At 44.0% G+C, this 14,183-nt stretch overlaps 1 protein-coding gene across 5 annotated transcripts in view; it reads left to right on the top strand.

Annotated features, from left to right (window-relative positions):
- Nucleotides 1-14,183, top strand: part of SEPTIN11 (septin 11) — a 143,027-nt gene that overhangs the window by 64,214 nt on the left and 64,630 nt on the right. For all 5 annotated transcript variants that reach the window (XR_004679196.1, XR_004679195.1, XM_035004729.1 and 2 more), the window contains exons 5-7: nucleotides 238-399; nucleotides 4,760-4,856; nucleotides 6,111-6,279. Coding sequence is in view for 3 of the 5 variants with exons in the window: in XM_035004729.1 (XP_034860620.1) it covers nucleotides 238-399; nucleotides 4,760-4,856; nucleotides 6,111-6,279 (428 nt within the window). In the remaining 2 variants the exon portion in view is untranslated. The remainder of the gene's footprint in view (nucleotides 1-237; nucleotides 400-4,759; nucleotides 4,857-6,110; nucleotides 6,280-14,183) is intronic.

Below are 14,183 nucleotides of genomic sequence, written 5' to 3'. Positions count from 1 at the left end.
GGAAATTACAAGTATGCTCTCAGTGCCGGATGGGAGGAAGTAAAAGTGTTCACAGATGGAGCTAAAAGATTATCCCCTATCTTCTTAATTTTGCATCTGGGCAGAAAGTCTGATTTTCAATATCATCTCTGTTTTTTAAGTGAAGCTTTACAATTTTTGTTGTTTATTATGTTTCATTCATTTGTCTTATTTTTCTTACATTGGAATTGTGTAAAAATAGATGTGTTTGTTTTATAGGTGAACATCATTCCAATAATTGCAAAAGCTGACACCATTGCCAAAAATGAACTGCACAAATTCAAGAGTAAGATCATGAGTGAACTGGTCAGCAATGGAGTCCAGATATATCAGTTCCCCACAGATGAAGAAACGGTGGCGGAGATTAATGCAACAATGAGCGTAAGTCCTCAAGTTAGGAAGAACCTACCGGTAATTTTCCTGAAAGCTTTTCTTGGCAGCAGCATTGTAGAGTGACTAGAACCCTGGACCGGGAATCTGATTCTTCAGTGTGGTCCAGCCCTGTCACTATGGCAAGGCATTTAACCACCCTGCTCCTCAGTGTCTCCATCTGTCAAATGGGAAACTTAGGCAAGCTAATCTCCAGTTTCCTTCCCACTCCAACAGCTAAGATTTCTACAGCCAGTCTTGTGGGAAGGGAATGCCTGCCCGCACCATCTCATACAAAGCAGCTTACAGGAAATAGATCTCTGCTTGTTTCTGGCATTGTTGGCGGAAATATGTCCACCTGCCTCATTTTGACTTCTGTGATGGGTTCCTGCCTTTCCCTCCTTTCTGCTTCTCCCTCCTTCCTGCTTCTCCTACCCTTTCCTGAACCATTGGGTTAACTGGCAGTCGAGGTATAATTTCTTCACCTCACTGGCAGGATGGTCAGAAGAGAAAGGACAAAAGCTTCAGCAATTCTTAGGTGCACCTGCGATACGATGTCTTGTGGTGAGCCTCCATGCTGCCCGCTGACGCCTGCATCTTTCCCACTGCCTCTTTTGTATCTCACAGGCATGGCTCATCTCTGGGCCACAAATACTATACTTTTTTTTTTTTCCACTTAGGAATGCATAACTTCTGTAAAAGTAGCGTTCTTTGCACATAGTAGATGCCCAATGATGGTTTTTGGAATTCTTAAAATTGTAGCTTAGCTTCAGTGAAATGCAATTAGAAGCTATTAAATAAGTTGCCTTTCCCTGGATACGTGCTAAAAAATGATCCAAAAGGATGCTGTTGGCAGCAGAAGTCAGTCTAAGTTGTGGTAGGTTGAGCTATGTTCTACTTCCCTTAGATCTGGTCATGAAAAGTGTCTAATGAAGTCATTAAATGCACTAAAGGCACTGTTTTGTTTTTTTTTTTAATTAACAGCTTTATTGAGATATAATTGATATACTGTACAATTTACCCATTTAAAGCATATAATTCAGTGGTTTTTAGTATATTCACAGGGTTGTACAACCATTGCCACCATCAATTTTAGAACCTTTTCATCACCCCAAAAAGAAACTGTGTACCTTTTAGCAGTCAACCCTCTAACCATTCCAGCCCTAGGCAGCCACCACTCAACTTTCTTATCTCTATAGATTTGCCTATGCTAGACATTTCATATGAAGGGGACTCCTACTGAAGCTCATCTGGAGAATTAAATGCCTTGGTCAAAGCCAGCTAATAGCAGCACTGAGATTTCAACCCTGGTCCCACATCTGTGTTGTTTGCCATCATAATTTAGGAGAACAGGGTTATACCACAAAACTCCTTGTTTCTTCGGTTCAACATACAGACTTTTCTTTTTTTTTTCTTTTTCTTTTCTTTTTAAAGATTTTATTTCTTTATTTAAGGGAGAGAGACAGAAAGAGCATGAGCTGGGGGAGAGGGACAAACAGACTCCCCTCCAAGCAGGGAGCCCGATGTGGGGCCCGATCCCAGGACCCCAGGATCACGACCCGAGCCAAAGTCAGACGCCCAACTGACTGAGCCACCCAGGCGCCCCCAACATACGGACTTTTCTATGTAGCGCTGTTTCTTCCTTAAGTTATTCCTGATATGCCTAGGACTTTGGAAGTCAATGCAGCTCCTCCCCTCTCTGGGACTATTGTGTGAATTTAAAATTTAGGAACTTATTAAAGCAAAGATAGCCCAGCTCCACTCTGTTCTAGTCTGGTCACAGTCTGAGTTGTATGACCCACTGTGGCTGCCATGCTCCTGTGGTCAGGATAGTAAAGCCTCTGGAACTTCTGGAAACTGGGAAGCAGACTCTTCCTGAGGAGATAGCCTGAGGGGGTGTGAAAGGAAGGTTGTCATAGGGGAGAGTGACTGCTCTTATTCAAAAGACAGAGCTGAAACCAACAGTGAACGGCAGTGAGGGGTTTGGCCATCAGGACCACCGCAGCATAGCAAGCACCCCGTGGAAGGAGCGTGTTCCCACTGCCGGGGGGTGGACCACAGATTCTGAATCAAAGCACTTCGAAGAGCTGTGGTAGAGGGAGTTCCTAAGCAGGATCGAAACAGGTAGCATGTGAGGTCTCCTCCACGTCTAGAACTCTCTGGTTGTGGGTACCGAGAGCTTTCTTAATAATCATAGCGCCTGATGTTTCTGACATCTATGGAGCATTTACTGTGCACCAGCCGCTGCTCGACGCTTCATTTACATTTAGTGCCCACACCAATCCCGTGGGTAGGTATTCAGGTGAGAGGAGACGGCAGCCCGCCCCTCACGTGGCACAAATGTCAGCGGGGCCGATGGGAGTGACGCCCGCGGAGCAGCTAGCTCGTGTCACGGTGTTGTCAGGAGCTCGGGCGGGGCAGCACTTGTTTATTCTGTTGCAGAGCCGTGATTTGGGATGTCAGTGTAGGATTCGAGAAATAACGTGAATGAATATCTTCTAATTTTTTCTTTATTTCCCTTCCCATCCTCTTAAATCATTTTGGATGGTCATGCAACTAAATTTGTGTTAAATTTCTTGGAAAGAAAAGAGCCATGAATCTTGGCTCTTTCTCTCTTTATCTGATTAATTGAGCTGGTTGTCCCAAATTAATCTTGTTCTTCAACAAGAAATTGTTTTTTAGGCTCTCCATTGCAAGCAATTCCTGGTGATGAAATCCCACGTGATAGGTGGAAAACAGATTTCTTTGGCAGTTGCTTTTGTCCCTTAGGGTGAGCAGAGAAAACGGTTTTCTTGGGTCATTACACCAAAATGTTGGCTGGAAGGGTCCTGGTGCTCCTCAACTTCAGGGAACATATTACAGTTCCAGACTCAGAGTCTGAGAAAGAGAATGTGCTTTCTTCCTTTCTCCAGAGTGTGAGATGAACCAGAAAATAGAACTATCTTGAGCATCTGCGAAATACCACTTGGGCAGCCTGGGCTGAGGGTTATGCCCTCTGTGGGAGAGGATTTGGCTTTGAAACATTCTTGTCTTTCTCAGCTTCTCTGCAGTAGAAGAGCAGTGGATCAAGGAACTCGAGATAATATGTCTCAGAACAGCCATTTCAAATCTTCTTATTCTTATATGCTAATAGAAAAAAGGTGGAATTACTATCCCTTTCATCCCCTACTCCCAGAATGTAGCCATAGGTACCAAAGAAATCAATGTGGAACAGTCCGTTGTCTTGAACACCACCTCTGCTTGAGATAAGTCTGGGCTGCAAGGCTTGGGCCAGTAATTTGGTCTAAAGTGTATTTCTGACTTGAATTTTTTGCAATGGCCAACTATCTAAAGCAATGCTGTTCAATAGAAATATAATATGAGTCACACAAGTAATTTAACATTTTGCAGTAGTCACATTTAAAAAGGTAAAAAGGGGGTGCCTGGGTGGCTCAGTCGGTTAAGCATCGGACTCTTGGTTTTGGCTTAGGTCCTGATCTCAGGGTTGTGAGATCAAGCCCCATGTCGGGCTCTGTGCTCAGCATAGAGTCTGCTTGGAATTCTTTGTCCCTTTGCCCTTCCCTCTGGGCTCTCTCTCTCAAAATAAAGAAATAAATAAATCTTTAAAAAAATGTGGCAGAAGTGGCATTATAAAAAAAAAAGTAAAAGGGAATGTGAAATTAATTTAAAAGCCTTACTGAATATATTCAAAATATTATCATTTCAACATGTAATCAATATAAAAATTAATGAGATACTTTGACAGTAAGTCTTTGAAATCCAATGTATATTTTATAATTACAGCATATCCCAATTTGGATGAATACTCAAGTTGCTTCTAACATACTTGAAAGTTTTTCAATATGAAATAACTACCAAAAAGATAAGTTTCCTCTAATGTTTGCACCCACATTGAGCAAACTGGTTCTTTTTTTAGAAGATTTGAGTTTGAAGCAAAATGAAGTGTGGTCCCCAAACAACAGAATTTTATTTAATGGAAAAATATTTTATCTTCCATTTTAAAATTTAAATGTAAATGAATTAAAAGTAAATAAAATTAAAAATTCAGTGTCTTAATCCCACAAGCCTCATTTCAAGTGCTCAGTGGCCACACATATTAGTGGCTGTGGTCTTGTACAACATGAGTCTGAAGCTTCCTGTGTGGGTGCAGACTCCTGCCGCTTCCCTTGAAGCTAGCTCCTATCACCTAGTCCGTATTTGGTTGTAGAAAGGGTGGGGTGCACGCAGCCCAACCCCACTGACCTGCAGAGCCCCAACCCTCTCCTCCCTCTCCTCCCCTCCCTCCCTGTTTTCTCCTGCCACCAAGTGAGGCCTGCAGAAGAGGGCGGAGCTGGAGAAGGTAACTCATCTCTGTCCTTGTGTCGCTTCACAGGTCCATCTCCCATTTGCCGTGGTCGGCAGCACCGAAGAGGTGAAGATCGGGAACAAGATGGCAAAGGCCAGGCAGTACCCCTGGGGTGTGGTGCAGGGTAGGTGCGCAGTACGGGAAGGGTGTCTTCACATTCAGCCCCTGCGGTGACTGTCCACGTTCCTTCCCTCCCTGCTGTGTTTGGGGAGGTGCTCAGCCGTAGGCAGGAGGAAGAGAGCAGTAGGGTTAGACACATGACAGTCGTCAAGCGAGGAAGCAAGACACGGTGACCAGGTAGGTAGACCGTGGGGAGAGGTGAGTGCAGAGCCCTAGTGCCATTGTGGTAGCCCCTCAAGAATGTTGGCTTGTGCGGCAAATTCAGCATACATTCCTGATGGAAAAGAGTTCTTGCCTAGCAGTTTCAGCCACTCTCATACCAGTTTCACCAGCAAAGTATAAAGAAGCTGCAAAACGTTTCTTGTAAATAAGAGGATACTTGTTTCTCCATTATCTCTGGAAAACTTGTCTTCCAGTTAAATGTTATCTCAGTAAATACTGGAGAATTATAAGGCTATCTGACCTAGTTTGGCACTGTGGGACATGACCACAGTCTCTGATCTAAAGAAGCTTCCCATATGTTGCTTGGTTCCCATATGTTGCTCCCCTTGTACCTATTGAAGGAAGATGCCCAATGCTAGAGGTTAAGTAGGATCACTACAGAAAATTCCTTCATTGGTTTAAGATCTATCAGTCCTCCTTTTCTTTTGTTCTGAATAAAGGCAATAAATCTGTGAGAAGTGAGAAGAAATTACACCTTTGGGATTCCTGGGAAAATTTTAATTTTTATGACTATTACCTATTTTTCTACAATAGAACTTTTTTCATAGTGTTGATAAAATTAAAAGAAGCGGTATGTAAGAACTGCCTTGTATACTTCCAGGGGGCATGGAGTAGTGGAACTAGATAGACCTGGCTTTGCAGCCCGATGTTGGGGTGTTTAAATGTAGACTCTGCTACCTCTACTCGGGAGGTCAGCATGCTCATCACAGCCTTGCTTCTGCATCTGAAAGGCAAGAGTCGCAATGCCTACTTGGCAGAATTATTCTGAAGAGTAAAGACCATATTTACAAACTTCCTCCTGCAGTGCCCTGCCTCGAGCAGGCCCTCTGCAGTCACTCGTGTCATCAGTGTCATGGTCCGCGTTGTCAGCAATCTTGCCCTCATTGGGAAGGTGAGGTGAATCCAGTAAAGGTCTGCAGATGGCTTTGAGACTTCAGAGATTTCAGGAGCGATGGTGATCACCTCTTGAAAGTGTCACTTCAGATTTTGGGGACATCGTTGCTAATAGCCACCCCCACCTTCCCATCTCTCGCAGTTGAGAATGAAAACCATTGTGATTTCGTGAAACTTCGGGAGATGCTGATCCGTGTGAACATGGAAGATTTGCGAGAGCAGACTCACACCCGCCATTATGAATTGTATCGGCGCTGTAAGCTCGAGGAGATGGGTTTCAAGGACACTGACCCTGACAGCAAGCCTTTCAGGTATGAGGGCACCTAGCAATCAGCTGTTCCCTGGATAGTGGCTTGAGTGGTGTGTTGGTGCATCATGGAAATGCTTATTGGATTGGGGCGCCTGGGTGGCTCAGTTAGTTAAGTGGCCGACTCTTAGTTTCGGCTCAGGTCATGATCTCAGGGTTGTGAGATCGAGCTCCACGTTGGGCTCTGTGCTCAGTGGGGAGTCTGCTTCAGGATTCTCACCCTCTGCCCTTCCCCCTGCATGGGCTCAGGCGTGCGCGCGTGCGCACACACACACACACACTCTATCTCTCTGTCTCTCAAATAAATAATCTTTTTAAAAAAGAAATGCTTGTTGGATTAAGAAAACAGTGACAGAGGGACCTGGTGGGGACACATTAGTAGCATAATTGCCAGGCATCGTGATCACTTTATTGGCATTATCTCAACTACCCCATGTAGTTGCTGTCATCATCCTCCTCATTTACAGGTCAGGACACTAAGGCACGGAAAGTGTAAACAACCTACCCAAGGTCCTGTAAGTAGAAAGTGAACCCCTGCTCTGCACCACTCTACTCACAGAGGCACAGGGCCCAGCCCAGGGGTTTACCGAGTTGTGGCCGCTCATTCCAGCATGCTGCGCTCGTGGCTGCCGGCCAGGTCTCCCTTCCCAAGGCTCTTCCCAGCTCTCAGTGGTTCAGTATAATGCTAGCTACTAATGAGGAGGAAGGGGACTAACTTGTAGAAAATGTCTTGTGTATTTTCCCACATCTTAGATGGATGGGGACCAAGAGGCCCAACGTGAAGGGGAGAATACCAAAATTAATGTAGACTTAGCAGCCTAGCAAAGGCCCCGTCGCTGTCAGAACCTGGTGGTGGGGGAGGGGCGGCAGGGGCTGAGTACCTTGGCCGCGGAGTGGTAAGGGGAGGTGGGGATCCTGGGCCAGATTTACCACCTCTGGGCTCAGCAGAGGATTAGCTTTGTCCTTCCTGGGCCCACACAGCAGTCTTAATGGAGATTTCAGTTGAGGTGATGAGAGGTGTGTCTGGGTACACAGTAGGGGCCGCAGTTCCTTGGAAAAGACTATTTCCTCCTCTGCTGCCTCTGTTTTTGGCATTTAAATTAAAATTCCTCCTGCAAGCCCAGGGTAAGTGCCCACTAGGAGGCGGAGTTGCTGGGCGGTTCCAGCTGGCTTCTGCAAGGCCTCCCTGACTTCTGGGACTCTGGGATGGTGGCAGATGTCATCCAGGCCTTCTGACTTGTAGACAGTATGCTTTATTCACACATCTTCTGCTCCCATTTGGTTCCATTTCTTCTGGTCTAAGGTTTCTTTGTTTTGCTTTTTGTTTTTATACCTCACTGTAATCTCACATTTGTTTATTTTTTTACTGAGGTATAATTAACATACAATATTTTATTAGTTTTAGATGTACAACGTAGTGCTTCAATGATTCTGTGCAGTACTCAGTGCTCACCGTGCGAAGTGTAGTCACCAAGCAACATGAGTACAGTTTCATTGACTATATTCCCTGGGGTGTACTTTTCATCTCCATGACGGATTTATTTTATAACTGGTACAAACTTGATCTGTTTCTATCTTCTTTTATTTATATCCATCTTGCTCTTTATTTCATCTATCACACCCCTCCCTCCACAACCATCAGTTTGTTCTTTATATTTAAGAGTCTGGTTTTTGTTTGTTACTTTGTTCATTTGTTTTTGTTTTAAAGATTTATTTAAACACTTGAGAGAGAGAAAGAGAGAGAGAACAAGCAGGAGGAGGGGCAGAGGGAGAGGGAGCGTGCACTGAGCACAGAGTCTGACTCAGAACCTGATCCCACGAGCTGGGATCATGACGAGCCGAAACCAAGAGTTGGACGCTTAACCGACTAAGCCACCCAGGTGTCCCTATTCATCTGTTTTGTTTTTTAGATTCCACATGTAAGTGAAATCATATGGTATTTGTCTTTCTCCGCCTGACTTATTTCACTTAGCATAAGTTCCATCCCTCTTGTCATGAACAGCAAGATCTAATTCTTTTTTTATAGCTGGATAATATTCCATTGTGGATATATGCCACATTTTCTTTGTCCATCCACTTATTGATGGACGCTTAGGTTGCTTCCCTATCTTGGCTGTTGTAAGTAATATTCAATAAACATAAGGTGCATATATCTTTTCAAATTAATATTTTTATTTTCTTTGGGTAAATATCCAGTAGTAGAATTGTTAGATTGTATGATATTTCTATTTTTAATTTTTTGAGGAACTGCCACACTTTTCCAGAGTGGCTGCACCAGTTTACATTTCCACCAGCAGTGTGTAAGGGTTTCCTTTTCTCCACATCCCCACCAACACTTGTTACTTCTTGTCTTTTTGATACTGGCCATGAGGTGATATCTCATTGTGGTTTTGATTTACATTTCCCTGATGATGAGCAGTGTTGAGCATCTTTGCAGGTGTCTGTTGGCCATCTGCATGTTTTCTTTGGAAAAATGTCTGTTCAGATCCTCTGCCTATTTTTTAATTGGATTTTTTTGGTGTTGAGTCGTATAAGTTCTTTATATAGTTTGGATATTAACCCCTTATCAGCTACCTCATTTGCAAATATCTTCGCCATTCAATAGGTTGCCTTTTAGTTTTGCTGATGCTTTCCTTGGCTTTGCAAAAGCTTTTTATTTTGATGTCGTCCCAGTAGTTTATTTTTGCTTTTGTTTCCCTTGCCTGAGGAGACATAGCTAGAAAGAAGAACAAAGCTGGAGGTATCACAGTCCCAGATTTCAAGATATGTTACAAAGCTGTAGTAATTGAAACTGTGGTTCTGGTGTGAAAATAGACAGAGAGATCAGTGGAACAGGATAGAGAGCCCAGAAATAAACTCACACTTACATGGTCAGTTACTTTACGACAAAGGAGGCAGGAATATGCGATGGGGGAAAGAAAGTCTCTTCAACAAATGGTGTCGGGAAAACTGGACAGCTACATGCAAAAGAATGAAACTGGACTGCTTTCTTATACCATACACAAATATAAACTCAAAATGGATTAAAGACCTAAATGTGAGAGCTGAAGCCATAAACTCCTAGAAGAGACCACAGGCAGTTTCTCTGACATTGGCTGTAGCAACGTTTTGTGGATATGTCTCCTCAGGCAAGGGAAACAAAAGCAAAAATAAAGTATTGGGGGACTGAGGTTTCCTTTTTGATAATGAAAAGGGGGAATAGATTATAAATATACATCCAAAGCCTTTACTCTTTTCCCTGTATAAAAAAAATAAGTAGAGAAAAGTAGACTTTCTGAAATACTTGCTCTCATTTCAGTTACTGGGAACTCTGGAAATGGTTTGTCCTCTTAGAAATCCATCATTTAAACTCAGGTGTCCATCTTGGTGCAAGCAAGATCATTTGGAACATCAAAACTGGCTTTGAATCAACTGACTTGGCAAATAGGAAGGTGGAATCAACTTGGTTTCCATTTCTTGAGAGCCACTACCTTAAAAGGGGCTCAGACTTTCCCTCTGAGGCATCTCCAGCATCCCCAGCACTTCCTATGAGCCTCGGACCACACTGAAGGGAGAGGGGTTTTGCAGTGAGGGGACCCTGCTTGAAAGATGACACAGTTAAGGAAAAGCAAAAAAGCTGCAGCTGATTTGAGTGGCTTTCCAGAATTTCATCTTCGAAATCCTCATTCCTGGATGCTCTTAGATTTTTTTCCATGGGAATTTTGGGTGAGCTGGGATGGGTATTAAGTATATTCTCAAAGCAGAGGCTTTCTCTGCAGGTGTACAATGAAGTCCATCCTTCCCTTTGAGCACCCTGTGTCTACCCTTTGTCCTCCAAGCCCCTCTTGTGTTTATGAAGCAGACAGTGACCTCTAAAACCAAGGCTAGGAAGGGGCAGCCATCACCCGAATATATTGTACAGTGTGAAGCAAAAGCAGGGTGAGCAAGTAACAGGCTGTATGAAAGGCTGTACTGGGAAGTACATCGGAGGCTGTAAAGCTGAGGCCGTCCCTGCTGGTGTCCTTGAACCTGCCTCAATTCAGAGTTGTCCTGTGGCAGAATCTCTGTATCTGTGTACATACCTGTCCAGATGTCAGCTTGCTTTCCGCTGTGCCCATCTTTCCCACCTGCTGCCCTACAGCCTTCTGGACCTTCTCTGCACCCACGTCTCCCTTCCCCTGACCTCAGTTGCTTTGTGGCTAGTGTCTGGAGAAGAGGAGGGGGATGTAGGACCCAAGTGGGGACCGCACCAATCTTGTTCCTGCTGCTTTTCTCCTGAGACACCATTGCCCTTTTCCCAACAATTCCCGTCCAAGCTGCCCATTCCTTATCTCAGAATGCCTCCTTTTCCTGACTCTCTTAGGTCACAAAAAGGGCTTAGTAACCACCATTCTCTCAAGAGATCACAAAGTTTCAGGTCCATGAGACCCATTTGTTTGAGGGGAACGTGTGGACCTCGGTTCACCAGCTGTGCAGTGTAGTGGGTAGAACTCCTGTCTGAGCTTCTTCATTGTGTGACCTAGACAGATGACTAAACACTTGTATCCAGGTTTCTTCATCTAGGAAATGGGGGATAGTTAGTAATACCCACCTTACTGGGTTATTGTGAGGATTGATGAATTCTCGTGTGTAAATTGCTTCGTAAACACTGGTGATGTGTTCTTTGGCATGCCCTTCACCGGGTAGTTCCTGGGGATTGGAACAGAGAGAGAATTATGTTGTGTGAATTACCAGAATAAAGTCTGAACTGAACTACCTGTACTCAATTCTCCTTCCCTTTGACTTCGGTGAGTGACACCTATCCCTGCGTAGGGCTGTTAAAAAAACGAGAAGAGGGGTGCCTGGGTGGCTCAGTCAGAGGAGCATGCGACCCCTAATGTCAGGGTTGTGAGTTCGAGCCCCACATTGGGTGTAGAGATTACTTAAAAATAAAATCTTAATTTAAAAAGTGAGAAAATGAGAAGATAGAATTTGTGGTTTCAATCCAGCTTAAAACCTCATGAAAAAATTGCACATTTCACACTGAGAAAAGGGTGTAAATAACTACAATTAAAAATTAAGTTGAAAGAGCTAAAAATTGCCAAAGACGTCATCTCGTTAGGGATGTGTGAGTGGATGACAGAACCAGTTCCTTCTCAACTGGTTTTTACTGACCGGAAGCATTAGTGAGGGTTTCTGGTCTCTTGTTTGCAACTAACTGCCAGAGGCTTCTGGGGACTTTGACCCCATGAGTGTGTGGTTGTTTGAAATCATTTCTCAGTATCTCTCTGTAGTTGTGACTCCTTGGAGTAGGGTCTTATGATTTCCTGAGTGTTGCTTATCATTTCCAGTGTCCGAGTTCAAAGCCTGGTTCATATCCTAGGGCACAGTGATGGTCTGAGTACCACTTTCCTGTTCTGGCCCGGACGCCGAGGCTGCGCTGAGTCTCCTGGCCAAGCCTGTCTGGCAAGGCGTAGTGTTGCCTGATCGCCTTTTTCGAGGACACGGGCTTTCTGACTTTGGGTGGCAACCTTCACTATAAGTGGGTTCTGCATCATGATCCAGTGTACAAATTTGGAAGTACAACTGCTCTTACTGTTTGCAGCACAACACTCTGGTATTTTCTATCCTATTCTGTTAAGCTTTTTCATTTAACATATTGGTTAAGACCCTCACTTGGGTCATGACCCATAGTTTGAAAACATATCTCCAGAAACCAGAGCATAAGCTAGGTTGTGGCTGGGACTGCATAAGGCAGACTTATCGTGAGCGTTCTCATATTCTAGGTAGCATTACCTAAAGTACATTCTCTCTGTGGGTTACTTAAAAAGCTTCCACGATTAAACGGTTTTGGGGAGCTCTAAGTTAATAAACAGGTTCTTGTACGTAAGGACTGTTAGAGCATTTAAAACAAGCAGTGGTTGGCAGACGACTTACATTAAATCACCTGGAAGCATTTTAAAAATACAGATTATTTTGTCTTCGCCTGACATCCTGAATCAGCAGCTCCAGGAGTGGGGTTAGCAAACTGTTTAGAAGTCCAATAAAACATACCCAGGCCATCCTGACATGCTGCCGGGCTCGGGAGCCACTGTGCCTGTGACTCTCCCAACAGGAGACCTCACAGAGCGTTTTCCCTTTACTCTCTTGCCTCAGGAACCCCTCTTCTGAAGATCTCTTAAAACTAGTGATCTCCAGAACACATGTTGGGCAGTGTTTCTGTAAAAGGTGTTCCCCTCCTTGTTAGAAAGAAGTTGGCAGTTATATTCATTATCATAAAATAAAGTTTCCCTTAAAATTTTGTACCAGGGACAGGTCATCTGCTTTTGGCAGTTCTGATCTAAATAAAGGTGAAGAAGAGTTCATTAGATGCTAACAAGCAAGATCAAATTCATGAATTAGTTCTATCAATACATTTCTAGGGCGCCTGGGTGGCTCAGTTGGTTAAGCGACTGCCTTCGGCTCAGGTCATGATCCTGGAGTCCCGGGATCGAGTCCCACGTCGGGCTCCCTGCTCATCACGGAGTCTGCCTCTCTCTCTGACCCTCCCCGCTCTCATGCTCTCTCTCTCTATCTCATTCTCTCTCTCAAATAAATAAATAAATAAATCTTAAAAAAAAAATACATTTCTATATCTCTGTGCCAATAATTTAAGACTAAATTTCAAGTCCAAGTACTGCTATTAATATTAGCCAATGTCAACATTGGCCAAAATTGTTTTTGTTTCAAAAGATAATATGAAACTCTGGAAACTCAAAGTACTTGATTGTTCATTAACAGGTAGTGTTGAAATTCTTGAGGACAGGAGAACGTTTTTTTGTTTGTTTTTCTTTGAGAGAGAGTGCGCATGAGCAGTGGGGGGAGGGGGAGTGCAGAGCAAGAGGGAGAGAATCTTAAGCAGCCTCCATGCCCAGCGCAGAGCCTGACTCGGGGCTCGATGACCTGAGCCGAAGTTGAGTCAGACGGCCAATTGATTGAGCCACCCAGACGCCCCAGGAGAACATGTTTTTAATCAACCAATGAAAGTGTTGATTACAGAATTATAAGCAATCCTAATGAATACACTTTCTAATCATTTACATGCATTGTAAATGTCCTGAATGTCCTTTTTCTCCTTCTAAAAGGACAAGTGTGGATGCAGGGAGGTGGCTCTGCATGGTGGCCAGGGTTATCCACGCGTGCTTTCCAGTTTGGAGTCAGCACTTTGGGTGAATTCAGTCCACGGGTAAAGGTGGACAATCCTGCAGACCCGTGTTACTGTAACAAGTCTTGTTCTAGGGAAACTGCAAGGGAGAAATAGAAATAACACCTTATCAAATATCAGCAAGTGTTTCTCTGTTTGTGTAGGTGTGGATATGGGGGTGTGTTTTCTTAAGTTGTGTTACCAATTTTTCTGTCAATGTATTTGTTCTGACTTAGAGATAAAGCCGAGTCTGGCATTTGATTTAAAATATTGGGCTCAAAGTTCCGGAGAGAGTCAGGAGGCGGTTGGGGTTTAAGATAAAAATAAAACTCCTGCCTGCTCTATTTACAGTTGGTAATATAACTTGAAGTAGCAATTTTCTATAATATCTTTAGATATACCATTGTCTCTTTAGATGGTTCACTGAATCCATTTTCTGAATTGGGGACTGCAGGGAGGTGAATGGGGGAAGGGGGGTAGTATTTGCCACAGAGGGTATGTCGAATGCTCTCCTCACTTTGCCCCCATGGAACTCCCACAGTCCTGTCCCTAGAAGGTAAGTGCTATTGTGTCCACATCTTAGACAGAGAACACTGAGGCTTAGGGACTGTGCCTTTCCCAAGATCGGTCAGTAAGTTGCTGTGGCCAGAATCCAAACCCTGGCCCGTGTGGCTCCAGTGCCTTTGCATTCTTTCCCTACGCCATGCTGACTTCATCTCCTAAAAGTCTTACTTGGTGTCTGCCTTGTTTGCTGATCTGGAAGATAC

This window comes from Mirounga leonina, unplaced genomic scaffold (genome assembly GCF_011800145.1).
Source record: "Mirounga leonina isolate KUSES-001 unplaced genomic scaffold, KU_Mleo_1.0 Mir_129, whole genome shotgun sequence".
NCBI lineage: Eukaryota > Metazoa > Chordata > Mammalia > Carnivora > Phocidae > Mirounga > Mirounga leonina.
Note: the sequence above shows the minus strand (reverse complement) of the source record. Positions and strands in the feature narration are given on the sequence as shown.